At 47.3% G+C, this 18,744-nt stretch overlaps 2 protein-coding genes across 9 annotated transcripts in view; both read right to left on the bottom strand.

The window, feature by feature from the left end:
• The window catches only part of RAB33A (RAB33A, member RAS oncogene family), a 227,423-nt gene that overhangs the window by 173,697 nt on the left and 34,982 nt on the right, over positions 1-18,744 (bottom strand). The gene's annotated exons all lie outside the window — the stretch shown is intronic.
• BCORL1 (BCL6 corepressor like 1) overlaps positions 1-18,744 on the bottom strand; it is a 76,735-nt gene that overhangs the window by 45,357 nt on the left and 12,634 nt on the right. For 6 of the 8 annotated variants that reach the window (XM_050777440.1, XM_050777436.1, XM_050777439.1 and 3 more), the window contains 2 exons: positions 7,563-7,692; positions 249-339 (listed from right to left, as the gene is read on the bottom strand). In XM_050777440.1, coding sequence (XP_050633397.1) covers positions 249-339; positions 7,563-7,648 — 177 coding nt within the window. In that variant the 5' untranslated portion in view covers positions 7,649-7,692. Of the gene's footprint in view, positions 1-248; positions 340-2,279; positions 2,838-7,562; positions 7,693-18,744 lie in introns of those variants that run through there. The other 2 variants (XM_050777438.1, XM_050777437.1) reach the window with 2 other exon arrangements.

The raw sequence follows: 18,744 nt of genomic DNA, 5'->3' as shown, positions 1-18,744 counted from the left end.
CTCGCTGAAGATGATGCAAGTGTTCTGAGAGCCCTGAGAGGCAACTGCTGGTCTTCTCTGCAACTCGACCAACCAGGTCTCGGAAGACGCAGAGGGCAGCCAGCCAATTTGTGTCCCACCAACACCAACTCCTGGGAGAGACCCTGTCCCTTTCTGCCCACTTCTTGGGATGGCAGGCTGGGCACACCTTCTGGGCAGCTCAACTCCATCCTTTGGTGGACAGCACGTGGCTCCATAAAGCCTCTTACCTTGGAAAAACTGCTGCTGACACAAAAATCCTGAGATCCAAAGTGCTGGCAGTCGCCTGTCGTTGACTCCTCATCAGAAAGAGGTGCTCTTCTAGCATGGAAGATACAACCAGAGAAGGGACATGAGGCCCAGGATTAGAGCCACCACCACCTTCCCCAGAATGCCTCTTGCCTTCCTGGGTCCCCATAAAACCTTCCTGTCTCACTTCCTGTGAGGTGAGATTGTGAGGAGGATTACAAGGAACTGGGGGTTCTTGGTTACAAAGTGGAGGCTCCACACCTAGCATTGGAAGTCCCTGCCAGAGCCCAGTCTGACTAGACTCCCTTCTTTGGACTGTTTACCCTGTTTTCTAGGGCTCTTGCCAGGAGTGTGGACACCCTAGCACTTTTACCTTTTCCCTGGAGCTTACCTGCCAAAATGGCCACCCAGGATGTACAGGGCATTGCTCAAAGGGGAGAGACATGAGAACCACTGAATGCCTCAAAAGGTATGCAAAACCCATTTTTCTTTTAAATACAATCTTATTTTAAGTATCTAAGGGCAGCTGGCTAAAAGTGTCATATGGGTAATCTTCTTCTAAAACAAATAAACCCCTGTTGTGTTTTCAGGTCTACATCTGAATCATCACCTATTCACCTCCTGGCTTGCCTAGAGCAGAGACACGTTTATTAGCACTGCTAATGATACCACTTGGAGGCCACCAGGTCACTGGGTGCTGAGAGGCATTATTTTAAGAATACTACTTTTTTCCCTCCAGGAGACACTGCCCCCTTTTCTAGAGTTCTAGGCAACGCCCTCCCTTCTACCCTCCTTCTATCCTTGCCTACATCCTATCTCCGGCCAGTGCCCCCCCACCCCCCCATCAGTCTCCCAGCACCACTTTGTTCTCTCCCGTCCGAAAGGCCTCAGACCCCAAATTCAGGTTCATATGCCCCAGAGAAAAAGACTCAAGGCCAGACAGTTGGGTCCCAAAGGAGGAAAACTCAACTGCATCTCCCCCTGCTCAAAAAGTCTTCTCCAAATTTCAGGTAAGCATCATAGAAAATGGTACATCCTAACCAAAAAAAAAAAGGAGGGGGTGGTATTAGACTGGAAGGGTGAAGTTACCCACTGAAAGTCTGGTATTTTAAGTACAGCAAGAACTATTAGGCCAGGCACGGTGGCTCACACCTGTAATCCCAGCACTTTGGGAGGCCAACCAAGGTGGGTACATCACCTGAGGTCAGGAGTTCCATATCAGCCTGGCCAACATGGTAAAACCTCAACTCTACTAAAAAATACAAAAATTAGCTGGGTGTGGTGGCAGGCACCTGTAATCCCAGCTACTTGGGAGGCTGAGGCAGGAGAATCGCTTGAGTCTGGGAGGCAGAGGTTGCAGTGAGCCGAGATCCCACCACTGCACTTCAGCCTGGGCGACAGAGTGAGACCCTGTCTCAAAACAACAACAACAGAAGAAAACTATTGCCCCCTGCCCTTGGGAGCTGTGGGTGGGAGTGGCCAAGGAGGAGGTTGAGGTTAAAGAATAAAACCCCAACATAGATGCTGCAGTGCGTTTCCCGGGTGGGCAAGGCACAGGACTGCTCTGTGTGCCCCTGGGGAAATACACTGTGCCTGAAATCACCTCCCTTCTTTCTCTCCTTTTTTTCCCTGTTTTGGTTTGTTTTTTGTTTTTTGTTTTTTTTTTTTTTTTGAGATTGAATCTCGCTCTGTCACCCAGGCTGGAGTGCAGTGGTGCAATCTCGATCTCGGCTCACTGCAACCTCCGCCTCCTGGGATCAGGCAATTCTCCTGCCTCAGCCTCCTGCGTAGCCAGAATTATAGGCATGCGCCACCCCGCCTGGCTAATTTTTGCCTCCCTTCTTTAGAGCCTCACCCCAAGCTCCTGAAGACAGCCCTGAAGAAGCCAGCTCCCGCCTCCCCAGTCACCCTAGCCAAAGGGCAGTCAGGGTGCTGAAGCCAACCCCAACAAGAAGGGGGAGGGCGCTGCTAACTCCCTCCCTCCCACTGAAACAGGGACTCCAAAATTGTACCTGGGGCAAGAGAAGCAAAAAAGGCAAGGGGGATCACCACGGGCCTCTCCCCATCTTTTCAGGGATCCAGAAGGGGCTAACCGAGGGGGAAAGGCTTGTTCCCTTTAAAAGGCAGTTAGGCTGGCAGAAGTGGGAGGGCTCCACTGCTGGAAGTGACTGTTGGTGACAAACAGAAATGACCGTAAGGAGAGGCAAGGGCTTTAGATGCAGTCAGGGTGGTCTCGGGAAGGGGAGGGAGGTAGGGCCTGAGGGAAAGGGAAAACATACTTTCACATCAACTCCTAAGAGACCACAAAAGTGAGACCTATGCCCAGCCTTGGGCCAGTGGGAAGCGTGTTCCCACTAGAATTGCCAGGGATGATTTTGGGGGGAATACTCCAGGGAAAACAAGCAGCACCTTCCCCAAGCAACCCCACATGGGAAGGTGCTATTTATTTATATTCTTTCCCCTCCTGGTCATACAAAAGGCAGTGGGCTGCATCCTCACTCCCCCCTTGCAAGCTCCCACGCTGCCTGAAATCACACCTTGAAAGCAGAATCCCTGCTCTCGAAGGCAGCTGCCAGAGAACCACAGAACCAGGCCAAGCAACAGCAGTCCTGGCTACTCCAGCCATACCCACGCCTGAGTGCCAGCCCCAAAGGCGCTGCAAAATGTCATGCAGCCGTGTTTCAAATCCTCTGAGAAGAGGGGTGGGCAGAGCTAAGCAAACATTAACTTGCTCCATTGAGAGAAGAGCCTGGGACAGGAGTAACTTGCAGTGGAGGGGGCCCGGGAAGAGCTGGGTCAACCAGGCAAGGTTATGACATGCAGCTGGCGGGGGCAGGGGCGGCAGGAGGGTACAGAGATCATAGCAGGCTTCAGTCAGGACTGAAAATCAATCCTGCTGTTTCTTCCCACCACAGAGGAGGCAGAGCTGTTATGTTCAAGGTTTTGTGGAACTTAAACCAGAAACGGCCATGACCCCTCAGGGCTGTTTCCCTAATTATTAAGGGCTAGCACCACTGTCAAACCAGACCCTCTTCAGTTCCTGCTGGGCCCAGACTACCCATAAGAGAAATATACCACCCAGCACACACCAGGCTCCTTACCTTCCAGTCCTGGGAGATTTTCCCTGGTTCGAGTCCCACAGTACCCCAAGACTGCCCTCATTCTGACTCGGACCTTCCCCAAACACACTGAGCTTTTTTATTTTTATTTATTTATTTTTTTGAGATAGAGTTTCTGTCTTGTTGCCCAGGCTGGAGGAGCACAATGTGTGATCTCAGCTCACTGCAACCTCCGTCTCCTGGGTTCAAGCGATTCTCCTGCCTGAGCCTCCCAAGTAGCTGGGATTACAGGCATGTGCTACCACACCAAGTTGATTTTTGAATTTTTAGTAGAGACGGGGTTTCTCCATGTTGGTCAGGCTGGTCTTGAACTCCCGACCTCAGGTGATCCACCCGCCTCGGCCTCCCAAAGTGCCGGGATTACAGGCGTGAGCCACTGTGCGCCGCCACACTGTGCTCTTATTGTCCCAGGGAAATACCAGCTCTCACCTCAAACTCCTACTCATTCCTCAAGCCCGGGCTCAAATGCCACTGCCTCTGGGAAGCCTTCCCCTATTCTCCCACCGGGAGGTTTGTCAATTCTTGCATCTGGACTCCCACCGGACCCAGACATGCTACTCTAGGGCACTCACCACCAATGTACTAGGACTATTGGTTTGCTCTCATTATGTTGAATAAATGTTTGTTGAATGAAGGCATGAATTAATCCTAGAAGGGATGCAAGCAGGCAAGCAGACACATTTAGCTGTAGGTTTGCCTAGAGACAGCCACCTGGGGCCAGCCTATGCCTCCTGTTCTGCAATCCTCAATCGCAGCTACCAAAGCTGGCAGGCCTCTAAAACATCACTTTAAGAGTTGAACCCCAGGCACAGCTTTGTACCCCAAATTCCTAAATTCTACAAGTTGTAAAAGGCCAAGGAAAAGGATTTTTAAATAAGGTGAGATTACATTTTGGAAACCAGTGATAACATGGCCTAGACTGTATAGCAAGAAGGTGATAATAAAGGGTGGATGAGATGAAAAGTGACAACACTTAAAAAGTCATCTTAGGCCGGGCGTGGTGGCTCACATCTGTACTCCCAACACTTTGGGAGGCCGAGGCGGGCGGATCACCTGAGGTCGGGAGTTCGAGACCAGCAGGACCAACATGGAGAAAACCCGTCTCTACTAAAAATACAAAATTAGCCGGGTGTGGTGGCACATGCCTCTAATCCCAGCTACTCAGGAGGCTGAGGCAGGAGAATCGTTTGAACCCAGGAGGCACAGGTTGTGGTGAGCCAAAAGGGTCATCTTAAGCACCAGGCACAGGTTTAGAAGGAGGGAAAATCTGGCCAGGCATGGTGGCTCACATCTGTAATTCCAGCATTTTGGGAGGCCAAGGTGGACAGATTGAGATAAGGAGTCTGAGACCAGCCTGGGTGACATGGTGAAACGCTGTCTCTACTAAAAATACAAAAATTAGCCAGGCATGGTGGTGCACACCTGTAATCCTAGTTACTCAGGAGGCTGATGCACGAGAATCACTTGAACCCAGGTGGTGGAGGTTGCAGTGAGCCAAGATCGTGCCACTGCACTCCAGACTGAGCAACCGAGCAAGACTACATATCAAAAACAAAAAACAAGATGGAGGGAAAATCAGATTTTGAGTCTACTTCCTGCTCCCTTCTTGGCAGGGATTTACAGTAGATGGTGAACTAAGGTAACTTGTCTATTGGTCTTTTTTTATTACTATTTAATTTTATTGTTTTTGAGACAGAGTCCTGCTCTGTCACCCTGGCTGGAGTGCAGTGGTGCAATCTCGGCTCACTGCAACCTCCACCTCCCGGGTTCAAGTGATTCTCTTGCCTCAGTCTCCCCAGTAGCTGGGATTACAGGCATACACCACCATGCCTGGCTAATTTTTTTGTATTTTTAGTAGAGACGGGGCTTCGCCATGTTGGCCAGGCTGGTCTTGAACTCCTGACCTCAGGTGATCCACTCGCCTTGGCCTCCCAAAGTGCTGAGATTACAAGCATGAGCCACAGCGCCCAGTCCTGCTGGTCTTTTGAAGGCTCTAGTCCAGATTTCTGCATCAAAGTCTCAACTACTTATAACTAGGTCAACATGACCTGCCAATGAATACTTATGCAAATCATTATTATCATCCTGCCTTTCCCTAGATCATCTCCTAGTGATCATCTGAGGACATGCTTCATATGTAAAGGAAAACACTTTTCTTCCTGAGCACCTGAGAATTTCATCTCATTTTCCATGGTCTTTACTCTTGTATCCTAAAATTAAATTTCTTTTAAGCCCATCTCTAACTTGTTTCTCAGTACAGAGAACATTAAGCTATCAGGCACTAATGGCTTAAGAAAATAGAAAGGTCTATTCTGCTAACCTTGACCTCAGATAAGTATATACTTCTTCGGTTAGGAACAGAAGAAGAAAGTAGATAAACACAAAGACTTCCATTCCTTTTCCCCTCAAAATCACCAATACTCCCCCATATGCACACACACATATTTCTAAAGTTTACCCAAGAAACGTCAAATCTTGAATCCTAGGGAAAGCCATATTGTTCTGTGTCTTGGTGATTTATCTGATGTATATTTGAATTTAAACAGTCAGTGGGTTGAAACAACAGAAAAACACCAGCAAACATGAAAGAGCAGTGCCTTCTCTAAAAACGGGAGAGGCGGCCGAGTGCAGTGGCTCATGCCTGTAATCCCAGCACTTTAGGAGGCCGAGGTGAGTGGATCATGAGGTCTGGAGTTCGAGACCAGCCTGGCCAACATAGTAAAACTCCATCTCTACTAAAAATACAGAAATTGGCCAGGTGTGGTGGCATGTGCCTGTAGCCCCAGACTCTGTCTCAAAAAAAAAAAAAAAAAAAAAAAAAAAAAAAAAAAAGGCCGGGCGCGCTGGCTCATGCCTGTAATCTCAGCACTTTGGGAGGCCGAGGTGGGTAGATCATGAGGTCAGGAGATCGAGACCATCCTGGTTAACATGGTGAAACCCTGTCTCTACTAAAAATACAAAAAATTAACTGGGCGTGGTGGCGGGTGCCTGTAGTCCCAGCTATGTGGAAGGCTGAGGCGGGAGAATGGCATGAACCCAGGAGGTGGAGCTTGCAGTGAGCCTGAGATCACACCACTGCACTCCAGCCTGGGAGTGACAGAGCGAGACTCTGTCTCAAAAAAATTTAAAAAATGAGAGAGGCACTGCAGCCATCACACACAGCTCTTTGATCAAGGGTTATGAAAGCCAAATGTAAATTCTGAAGGCCATTTTGAGTGCTTTGGGTATGGGCATGATCAGGAAATAGCACATCTTGGTCAACCAAATATTCTGGGGAACAGATAACTGAAAACACACACATGTCAGGCAGGTGTCACCAACTCTCAAGACTATGCTAGGCGGTCTCAACATCCTTTGATACTTCGTAAGGATCTCACTTCAAATTGGAATTAGCCTCATGAGGTGGGAAAGCGCTGACCACCAGAATGCCTAATGCCAGTTCCCAGCAGAAATCTGAACAATAAAACCATCTTTCTTCCAGACCTAGATCAAGGACTGAAAATACCTTATATATATCCTTGAGCACCAAACTTTGAGGCAGCAAATAAAAACTGCAATCGCTGGCCGGGCATGGGCAGTGGCTCATGCCTGTAATCCCAGCATTTGGGGAGGCTGAGGCAGGCAGATCACTTGAGTTCAGGGGTTTGAGACCAGCCCAGGCCACATGGTGAAACCTCCGTCTCTACAAAAACTACAAAAAAAAAAAAAAAAAATTAGCCGGGCGTGGTGTTGCTCGCATGTGGTCCCAGCTACTGGTGGGGCTGAGGTGGGAGAATCACTTGAGCCCAGGAGGCAGAGGTTGCAGTGAGCCAAGACTGTGCTGCTGCCCTCCAGCCTGTGTGACAGAGTGAGGCCCTGTCTCAAAAGAAAAAAAAAAAAAAATTGCCATTGCCTGAGCTTCCCCTTACTCCCCAGTCTGACAGTTGTTAATGAGTAGACAAGTGCTAGCTGGCAAAAGGTCATTTTTTTGGCCTCCTCACCTTCGTCTGAAAAGAGATAGCATGGCAGATCAGGCCACTCACACAGCCCCATCCCCATCCCGCCACAGGAAAATTAGAAACAACTAAGAGTCTCCTCCCCACGGTCCCTCCCCAGGCCCTATTGTGTGCAGCTATCCCTCTGGTGATGAGGTACCACTCACTGGAGGCCAGCAGCGGCCACCTTCCGCCTCCTCACCTCTCCTCGTTGATGCCACACATGCGAATCCGGTCAGAACTGGTCCAGTTGTGCACGCCGCTGTAGAGCGGTGCTGTAGAGATCATGACAGCCACTCACCACCAGATAGGACCTGCTGTGGCCACTCCCCCTGGGGAAAAGAATTCCAGAAAATCAAAACTCGTAACAGGGACAGCTGCTTCAATCACCTTTTACACAGCAATGTTTCAATAAAGGTAATTACAGCATCAAAATATTAAAGCAGCCAGCCTGCTATGGAAAATTAAGGTCTAAACCGGGAAGAGGGAGCACTAGCTTTCTAGGAATCCATAGGTTTCAGGATGGAGATGAGGACATTGTTAATCACCTAGAGTGAGTTTTAAATTATCTTAAAAGACAGATATGCTTGAGTGTTCAAGGAAATTCAATCTATTTCAGACAAATGAGATGACAGTATATTTTTCTACACACATTTAGCCTAACCAACTACAATTACAGAGTCATACCCATATATGAGTGGTGCACTGAAACACTACTGGTGACCTTTTTCTCTTCTACTCTCTAATCCATAGGTACTGAAGTATTTGAGTGACGTAGCCAATTTACACTCTTCAGAGGAAGCACATGCTGTTTTTTATAAGTCCTTCAAAAATACTCCATTGACTTTGACTTGGACATAACACATGTATCTAACCTGGTTTCAAGCTCCCTCCAAATCAGGTGTGGTATTCCTTGCACACTGACCACCAACAAGCAAACAAACAGAAAACAATGTTCCATCAAGAACCACATGTTTCGGCAGGGCGCGGTGGCTCACGCCCGTAATCCCAACATTTTGGGAGGCCAAGGCGGGTGGATCACCTGAGGTCAGGAGTTCGAGGCCAGCCTGGACAACATGGTAAAATCCCGTTTCTAGTAAAAATTTAAAAAATTAGCCTGGCATGGCAGTGCGCACCTGTAATCCCAGCTATTCGGAAGGTTGAGGCACAAGCATTGCTTGAACCCAAGACGCGGAGGTTGCAGTGAGCTGAGATCGTGCCAGCACACTCCAGCCTGGGCCACAGAGCAAGACTTCATCTCAATAAAACAAAACAAAACAAAACAAAACACGTGTTTCTGTCCTTGTCCCTTCCTATCAGTCTGTTGTCTCCATGCTCCAACACTCTCTTCACCAGCCAATGTCCCTCTCTCGCTTTCACAAGCAGGGCACAGTCAATTTACCTTCTAGAAAAAATGAGCCACCAAGAAAAAGCTTTATCCAATGAGCTTGTCTTGAGACCCTTAAGCTCTCAAGTTAGCTTATTAACTAAAATCCTTATTCATTGAAGTTCAACTGAACAGAACCCTACAGTTATCAGAATTGTATGTTGTTCTCCACTTTCCAAAGAAGTAAATCACAGTAAGATATAGTTGTATGAGGGATTTGTTTCATGTATCCGTTTTTCAATTTTCAGAGATTGTCTACATTCAACACAGTATCACAATTTATTGCATTCCTACTATGAGCCAGCACCATCCTATGTACTGAGGATTCAACGATTAACAAAACAGAACAAAATCCCTGCCCATGTGGAGCTTACATCCCAGGGGGATGACATGGACAATAAACATGTTAAATACTTCTATGTCACAGCATGTTAAATAATTGTATGTCACGGCATGTTAGAAGATAGTACAACAGGTTAGGTGCAGTGGCTCATGCCCGTAATCCCAGCACTTTGGGAGGCCAAGGCAGGTGGATCACCTGAGGTCTGGAGTTCAAGATCAGCCTGACCAACATGGAGAAACCCTGTCTCTACTAAAAATACAAAATTAGCTAGGCGTGGTAGTGCATGCCTATAATCCTAGATACTCAGGAGGCTAAGGCAGGAGAATTGCTTGAACCCAGGAGGCAGAGGCTGCGGTGAGCCGATATTGCGCCACTGCACTCCAGCCTGAGCAACAAGAGTGAAACTGTCTCAAAAAAAAAAAAAAAAAAAAAAAAAAAAAAAAAAAAAGGAGGAGGAGGAGGAGATAGTACAACACAGACTAAGGGGCAAGGACACAGTCTAAGGTGGGGAGGGCCACTATCTGAAATAGGGTGAGCAGGGTAGGCCTTGCTGTAAAGGAGACATTTAAACCATCGGAATGAAGTGAAGGAGTAGCCACGCGGATATTTGGGAGAAAAGCATTCCAGGCTGAGGGAAGAGTGTACAAGAAAGTCCTAAGGCGGGAGGTTGCCCACAAAGATCAAGGGAGAGCCAGGAGGCCAGTGTGGAGGTGGTAGGAGAAGAGAGAGGGGCATCCACCCTACCTGGGCTTCATCCTCCTCCTCATCTCTGCAGAGCGGCATACCGTTGCCCTTGCCCCTTCTCTTTATTCTCTCCCTTCTCTTGTCTTTCCTGATCCACTGCCTGATGGCTTCTCCGGGGCCCTTCTCTTCCACTGCCCACCCCAAAGACTTGGGCATTCACTGGGGCCTGGCCTTTCCCTTGATCTCTGTCTCTCTTCACCTCTGCCACCCTCTCCCACTTCCTCCCCTTCCTATCTTTCAAGGCTCCTTCCCTCTTTCTCCTCATCCCCCTACCCAGCTCTCTCTCTTTACTCTTCCTCCTCCTCACCTTTCTCTCTCCCTATTATTCTCCCAGCTGTTCACCTTTTGCCTTTCTCCTCTCTCTCTCTCACACACACACAATCCCCTCTCCTCCAACTTTCTCCCCGTTCCCACCTCTCTCCTTCCCTTTCTTTTTCTTGCTTATCTCACCTTCCCCATTTCCCTCAGTCTCCCATTCATTCTCTCCTCCCTCTCCCCCTCCTTTCCCTTCTCCCTCTCCTGTGCCTCCCCCTCCCCTCTACTCTTTGGCCTTCAGTCTCCCTCTTCTGGTCCCTCCCTGGTCTCCCTCTGTGTCTTTTCCTCCTAGTCTGCCTTTTGCCGGCTCTCCCTGGCTTCCCCCACCCATCTCTCTCCCTCTATGCCAGTTGTCAGCCCTGCCCCGCCTTCTCTCTCAGCTCATGAGTTTCCACAGTTTCAGCTCGCCCCTTGATGCGCTGATGACTCCCAAATCTGTATCTCTAGCCTTGACCTCTCTCCTTAAGCCCAGACCAGAATTTCCAGCTGCCAGCAACTCGCTGTTAATTGGATGACCACCAAGCCCCTCCAACTCAACGTGTCTCAAACCATACTCATTATCTGTTCTCATAAACCTGCTCCCCACCCCCTATGTCCAGTAGCAGCGTGTTTCCTAGCTTACTTAACAGCACTACTGTCCCCTAGCCTGGAAATTTCCGCCCTGTCGTCTTCAACTCCTTTTCTCCCCTGCCGCCCATATTCAATCAGAAGTCATGCCTTAATAATGCCATCTCCAGCCTTGCCTTCTACCCTTCTTGCCACTACCCTGGTGCAGGCCCTCATCAGCTCTCACCCAGACTATTATAATCACCTCTTAACTGCTCCCTCTGCCTTCAATTTCTTGATTCTACAATAAATTCATCTTCTAAAGCTCCAGGTCGATCATGTCACCCCCTCCTTCCTCAAAAGCTTTCAACAGCTTTCCCCGGCCTCTAGGATCTAGCCAGCCATTCTCAGCACAGCCTTCAGGGCCCTCATGACCTGGCCTCAAACCTCCTCTCCAGCCTCCTCTTCCACCACATCTTGCCATTTCCCCACCACTCTCACCACCCCCAGCTCCCAACCCTTCCTAAACACACCATCCAGTTTCAGGACTCTTCTCCCTCCTCACCCTGAAATGGCCTCTCCTGCTTCCCCCTCTTCCTCTCCCTGTCTTCTCTCAAGACCCAGCTTAAATGTCATCACATCATCCCCCTAGCCCTGGCCCTAGAGTTCAGTTAACCCCTCCCTCTCTGGTTATCCTCAAGCATTTAATCCCTACCTCTTCCACAGCACTGGTTCTTATTCTCCTCTCTAGCTTGGTTAGTTGGGGACAAGGCATGTTTATCTCCCCCACCAGACAATCAGCTAGCTACCTAAGGTAAGAAATAGCATCCTTGGCCAGGCACAGTGGCTTATGCCTGTAATCCCAGCACTTTGGGAGGCCAAGGCGGGCACATCACCTGAGGTCAGGAGTTTGAGACCAGCAGAGCCAACATGGGGAAACCCCATCTCTACTAAAATACCAAATTAGCCGGGCATGGTGGCACATGCCTATAATCCCAGCTACTTGTGAGGCTGAGGCAGGAGAATCGCTTGAACCTGGGAGGTGGAGGTTGAGGTGAGCTGAGATTGCGCCATCGCCATTGCACTCCAGCCTAGGCAACAAGAGTGGAACTCCATCTCAAAAAAAAAAAAAAAAAAAAAAAAAAAGAAAGAAAAAGAAATAGCATCCTTTTTTGTCTTTGGTTCCTCCACAACACCTTACATATAGTAACTACTCAGTAAATGCATGTTATACGGAACTGAATTCTGGATAAGAACTGAAGTGACGGCCCTGAGAAATCACAAGAAGCAAAATCAACACCCACCCCCCCGACACACACACAAAGCATCCACCATGTTTGCTTACTACAGAAAAACCTTTGTACTCCAATGAAAAACCTATGCACTGTCTATAGTATAACCTTCTGGGCTATCTGATTTTAGCTCAGGTTATTGTCTTCAAGCTATTCTGCATCTCTGTAAATTGCAGGTAACTGATGTATATGCGAAGTCTGTCTTGTCCCATAGAGTTTGGATTGACTTTCCTCCCCACTGTAGAAAAACTACTTTTGCCTCCGTTTGCAATTTAGTTCCTTTACTCCACATAAATTTGTGCTTTTTGACTTTTTGTTTGAACCAGCTATAACATCTGTCTGGTTCTCTTGTTGATTAATGAGTAAAATAAAATCTTTAACACGTGTTCATTTTTATATCTGTACGAGAGTCATGATTTTTTACCTTTTTTCTGACAATTATCTTTTAACATTACAAAGACAGTTATGTGGGTTAGCATAATTTTAGAAACATTTTTAACAGGGACCCCGTTCCCTGAACATCCTGGTTAATCAAGTTTTGACTGTTTCTCAGAATATCTTGGAATATCCCCATTTTAACAAACAACACTGGCTGGGCACAGTGGCTCACACCTGTAATCCCAGAACTTTGGGAGGTTGAGGTGGGAGGACTGCTTGAGTCCTAGAGTTCAAGACCAGCCTGGGCAACATGGCAAAACCCCATCTCTACAAAAAATTAGCCGGGCATGGTGGCGGGTGCCTGTAGTCCCAGCTACTTGGGAGGCTGAGGTGGGAGGATCACCTGAGCATAGGAAGTCAAGCATGCAGTGAGCTGAGATTGTGCCACTGCATTCCAACCTGGGTGACAGCGAAACCCTGTCTAAAACAAAAATAAAAATAAAAACAAAACCAGCTCAGCCTATTGGCTGATACCCCAGGTACTCATTTCATCTTTTCTCTCTACTAAGCATTACAGGACTCGGCCAGGCATGGTGGCTCACATCTGTAATCCCAGCACTTTGGGAGGCCAAGATGGGTGGATCACCTGACGTCAGGAGTTCGAGACCAGCCTGGCCAACATGGTGAAACCCCATCTCTACTAAAAATACAAAAAATAGCTGGGCATGGTGGCAGGCACCTGTAATCGCAGCTACTCGGGAGGCTGAGGTAGGAAAATTGCTTGAACCCGGGAGGCAGAGATTGCAGTGAGCCAAGATTGTGCCACTGCGCTCCAGCCTAGGCGACAGAGTAAGACTCCGTCTGGGGGGGGAAGAAAAGAATTAGAGGACTCAAGCAATGGAAGGGGCTGTTCTTGCCATAAAATGCATTTCAGGCTGGGGTAGTGGCCTGTAACCCCACTGTGATCATGCCTGTAATCCCAGCACCTTGGGAGGCTGAGGCAGGTGGATCACTTGAGCTCAGGAGTTCAAGATCAGTCTGGGCAACACGGCAAAGCCCCATCTCTACTAAAAATACAAAAAAATAGCCGAGTGTGGCTGTGCACACCTGTGGTCCCTGCTACTTGGGAGGCTGAGGTGGGAGAACTGCTTGAACCCGGGAGGCAGAGGTCACAGTGAGCCGAGATTGGGCCACTGCACTCCAGCCTGGGCAACAGAGGGAGACCCTATCTCAAAAAAAAAAAAAAAGATGTGTTTCAACACAAAGTACAAGTTTCAGTTGCTACTAAATATCTATAGGCAGTAGGTATTAGTGACACTGGATTTTTCACTCTCAGGTTTCCTATTGTTCTATTCAGAGAGGATTAGGATTAGTAGTATGTAGGGTCTGAGACAGAAATCAGAGGGGGAACACAGGCATTTGGAAACAGAACATCATACAACATCACCTAGATAAAGAGCTTTTAGGCCAAAAAAAAAAAAAAAAACCACACACAAAATAAAACCAAGTTAAAATATCAAAATAATTACTATATAATACACGTGCTATGACCATGTAGAGAACAACGCTGATTCTGGATACCCCCATTTTCACAAGATCCTCAAGATGGAGCATCCACTTAAATCTTTGCCTCCCAATTTTTTATCATGATTTCGTCCCAGATAGCTTCCTATCTGAAGCCCACTGTTGCTAATTAACAGTAGCCTTTGCAGATGAGAGGAGAGAAGGGGAGGGATAAAACACGGGCAGGAGAACACTGACACTGAGCTACATGGTCTATACAAGAAGGCAAGATTGGTCTTCCCCAGCCAGAGGGAAAGTAAAGGGAACCTCTAAAGCAGCCCTAGAGAACAGGCTCCTGCCTGCGCGAATGCTCACAGAAGGGAGGAGTCAGGAGGGTCAGTGTCAACCAATGTTTCCCAGCCAGAATCACCAAGGAGCTTGTTCAAAATACAGATTCCTAGGTCTCAGTCCTGGAGATTCTGATTCAGTAGGCCTAGGGGCTTGTTTTATTATATTATAGCCAATCAAATTAGTATCCCAGGAGAGGTGAGCAAAAAGGAAAAGCCTTGTAAGCATGCCACAATTGGTAGGTGCCGCTGGTTTACACACTTGTATGCTGGCTTTTGCTTGAAGCACCGGTACTCATGTGTTCTCCCTTTCCACCTCCCCCCACCACCCCGCCCACTCTCCCTCTCTCTGATGGAAATCATCACATCAAAAGCAAAGTTCCAAAAAGGAACTTGGAAGAAACCTGGTAATCCCAAATGACCCAGGAAGCACAGGCACAAGGATATGAAATACCTCAAAGGATTTTCCCAGATGTCACAACCATGTAATTGTTAAAGAAATGAACAGCTGCATGGCCCAAGAATCAACGCTGGTCACTGCCTAGAAGGCAGAGGAACCACTGTGAGCTATCCTTACTTTGGGGGGAAAAACTCAAAAGATATATCCAACTCACGGTGAGGACAAAGGAGAGCACGTGCTCTGCCAACCCAAAGCCATACGTGTGGCTGGAAAAAAATATATTTATATATGTAAAACTTCAATTTAGGAGGCATACGCACAGAGAAGTAAAAGGCCTGCCCAAAATCCCAGGAAATGAATCCAACAAGTGGGCAGCCAAGAGCAGGTAGCCAGAGACAATCACCACACTACAGAACAGGGGAAACAAACAAAAAAAAAAGAACTAATGGGAGAGAAATAACTTTTTTTTTTTTTTTTTTTTTTTTTGTGAGACGGAGTCTCACTCTGTCACCCAGGCTGGAGTGCAATGGCACGATGTTGGCTCACTGCAACCTCCACCTCCTGGATTCAAGTGATTCTCCTGTCTCAGCCTCCTGAGTAGCTGGGATTACAGGCATGGGCCACCATGCCTGGCTAATTTTTGTATTTTTAGTAGAGACGGGGTTTCACCATGTTGGCCAGGCTCGTCTCGAACTCCTGACCTCGTGACCAACCCATCTCGGCCTCCCAAAGTACTGGGATTGCAGGCGTGAGCCACCGCGCCTGGCCACAATAACTTTAAGATGGTGAAAAATAGCAGCTAAGCTGAGGGCGAGCAGGTAGTGGAAGAGAAACTATAATGAAGCAGAGATCTTTAAAACAAATCCAAATAGAACACACTGGAAGACAAGGGCAGGTATGATAAGCATAAAAGAAAAGCCCATCACATGTAACAACCAAAAGGAAAAAAAATGAAATAGGGGAACCTGAAATATTTCACCATCATGGGCCAAACTGAAACACTGTGGGGAAGCACTGAAGACAGACATTTTAGAAAAGTTTAGAGAGAATGTGTTCTCAAAAGGGGAAGAATAACATCAAATTATAGCCTATGTCAGGGCTGGGGGAGTTAGTAATAGGGGATAGGCAGCACTAAAATCTCAAAGGAGATTTTACAGATGGGATAGGATTTTTTTGTTTTGTTTTGAAATGAAGATGCCAAAACATGCAGATTTCACAATAATTACAAGCGAAAGCATGGTTGTCATCATGCATATGAGGAAGAGAAGGACATTAAAGGAGGTAACAGAGAGAGCATCTATCTGACAAATGTTTTTGACTGAGGTAGGCACTATTTATGAGGTTTTTAACCTTAAACAGGACGAGGCCAGGCATGGGCTCATGTCTATAACCCCAGCACTTTGGTAGGCTGAGGCAGGAGGATTCCTTGAACCCAGGAGTTTGAGACCAGCCTGGGCAACATAATGAGACCTCATCTCTATAAAAAATAAAAAAAAAAAAAAAATAGCTGGGTATGATGGTGCACACCTGTGGTCCCAGCTACTCAGGAGGCTGCGGTGGAAGGGATCCCTTGAGCCCAGGATGTCGAGCCCGCAGTGAGCTAAGATCATGCCACTGCACTCCAGCCTGGGTGACAAAGAGAGATCCTGTCTCAAAAAAATAAATAAATAAAAGAAAATGATCAGACAGGGTGTTCATGCAGCTGACAAATACTTCAGGATCATGTAGTTCCCTTTGTGGCCAAAGACCCCTTAAGTGCAGAACACTCAGAGCTGGCAACGTGTGGAACACAACTCGGTCTTCTACACATAGCATGAAACCTACCCATTTATTCATGCTTGGACTCTACCATCAAGACAGTAAACTAGAAACCCAAGCTTAAGAAGTTCTCAATAAAACGAAATGTGGTCCTGCTCCCCCAGGTTCCTTTTGGTTCATAGTGCCTGGTGACCTGGAAGCAGTTATGACTTTAAAAAAATGAAAGAGCCGGAAAATATTCATCTTGAAGCCTGGCCCTGGATCTGTCCTCGAGAGGATAGGCGTGGCCAGTAGACAGTTTAAGGAGGAGGGCTGGGTCAGTGATGACTAATAAGTAAAGAAAACCAACTTTGGGACCTACTCCTCCAATAGAGACCCAGAGCTCTTGGTAAAGCTCCCATAAGACAGAGGCGAACTTTACAGCAGCAAAAGGAGAGGCCACCTCATCATTCCACTTGGGAAAAACAGCATCCAAGACACCCCTGAGGAGATCCAAAAGACCACTGACACTGAGATCTCAGGGCTAGAGGGAAAAGGCCATGACTTCTGCCCAGAAGTCTTTTAGAGTGAAGGCAAATCTGCTCATTGTTTTCCACAGGAAAATGTATACACACCCAGCAAGGACAACTTTACCCGGCTTTAGATGTGGAACTCCTACTACAGAGCTTGCCCTCCTGATTACTCTGCCTTCTTCCATGTGTATTCAACAGAATGTGTTAGAAGACTAACATTCCTGTTTTCCCTACTTGATTACATACCGCAACCTGTGCCCCCAATGAGGAAGTTACCCCAATTTAAACCGTTCTGGCCGGGTGCAGTGACTCATGCCTGTAATCCCAGCATTTTGAGAGGTGGAAGCAGGTGGATCACTAGAGGTCAGGAGTTCTAGACTAGCCTGGCCAACATGCCGAAACCCCATCTCTACTAAAAATACAAAATTAGCTGGGCGTGGTGGTGTATGCCTGTAATCCCAGCTACTCAGAAGGCTGAGGCAGGAGAATTGCTTGAACCTGGGAGGCAAAGGTTGCAGTGAGCCAAGATCAGGCCACTACACTCCAGCCTGGGTGACAGAGCTAGACTCCATGTCAAAAAATAAAAATAAAAATAAACTGTTCTTTAATGATCTAATACATATAAGGGTATTCTAAAATTCTCCTCAATCTTTCCCCCCAATATCTATATTCCCTCATCTTTCCCTACCATTAACCAAATATCATTCCCTGAAACTCAAGAGTCCCATAGACAGGCCAGACGTGGTGGCTCATACCTGTAATCCCAGGACTTTGGGAGGCTGGGGTGGGTGGATCACTTGAGACCAGGAGTTCGAGACCATCCTGGTCCACATGGTGAAACCCCATCTCTACTAAAAATACAAAAATTAATCAGGCTTGGTGGTGGGTACCTGTAATCCCAGCTACTCAGGAGACTGAGGCGGGAGAATCGCTTGAACCTGGGAGGCAGAGGTTGCAGTGAGCCAAGTTCATGCCACTGCAGTCTAGCCTGAGCAACAGAGTGAGACTCTGTCTCGAAAAAAAAAAAAAAAAAAAAAAAAAGAAAAGTCCCATAGACATGCCCCCAAACACTTTACTTTGCTTCCCTTCATGCCAACTTGGTCCCTCTACTACTGCACACACAAAATCAACTAGAAATAATCTGCCAGGCAATTTAAAGGAGGAAGAAGGGCCTTTGTGCTGTTCATCCCAAACTTTTGCCTGACTAAAAATCTATTCTAACACTTTCTACTTCCCCTGGATTTTTTTTTCCTATCCAAATATTTCCACGGGTATCTACCCCAAGGGATCAGTCTTATAAGGCATATTGTATCTTTTGCCCAGATACATTAATTCTGGTATTCAGTGGGAAGGCTAACTAGTTGCCGGCACACAGGTCTAGCACGGACACCTTCATAGACTCTTTGGGTACTTCCATGTCTAAAACCTTACCTATAAACATTTATGAGACTGGATACAAAGGAATGTTAACTGCCTGTTAAATGCATGAGTGTTTACTCATTCAAATGAATGTAGTTACCCCAAAGTAGTCACCTCAGGAGGCTGGACAGTCATCTCAGCTGAGCGGCCAGGGCTTGCAATCTCCCTGGAGTTCCTCTGTGAGCATTAGCATCCAGACCCATGCTACGCCATTTTCACGCTCCTCACTAGTGCTGGATCCCATCTTTTCAGGGTCAATCTGATGTTTAGGAACATCCAAAATCCATTCAGAACCATCTACTCAAACAGCAGCAATATTAAACAGAACCATCTAATCTAGTAATGCCTTGAAAAGTGATACACTCTAGGACCCATAGCCTACACTGCGGTGGGAAAACTTGGAGAACACTCCCAGTCCCCACTTCTCAGCCATCTCAGAC

Source organism: Macaca thibetana, chromosome X, assembly GCF_024542745.1.
Source record: "Macaca thibetana thibetana isolate TM-01 chromosome X, ASM2454274v1, whole genome shotgun sequence".
Taxonomy (NCBI): domain Eukaryota; kingdom Metazoa; phylum Chordata; class Mammalia; order Primates; family Cercopithecidae; genus Macaca; species Macaca thibetana.
Note: the sequence above shows the minus strand (reverse complement) of the source record. Positions and strands in the feature narration are given on the sequence as shown.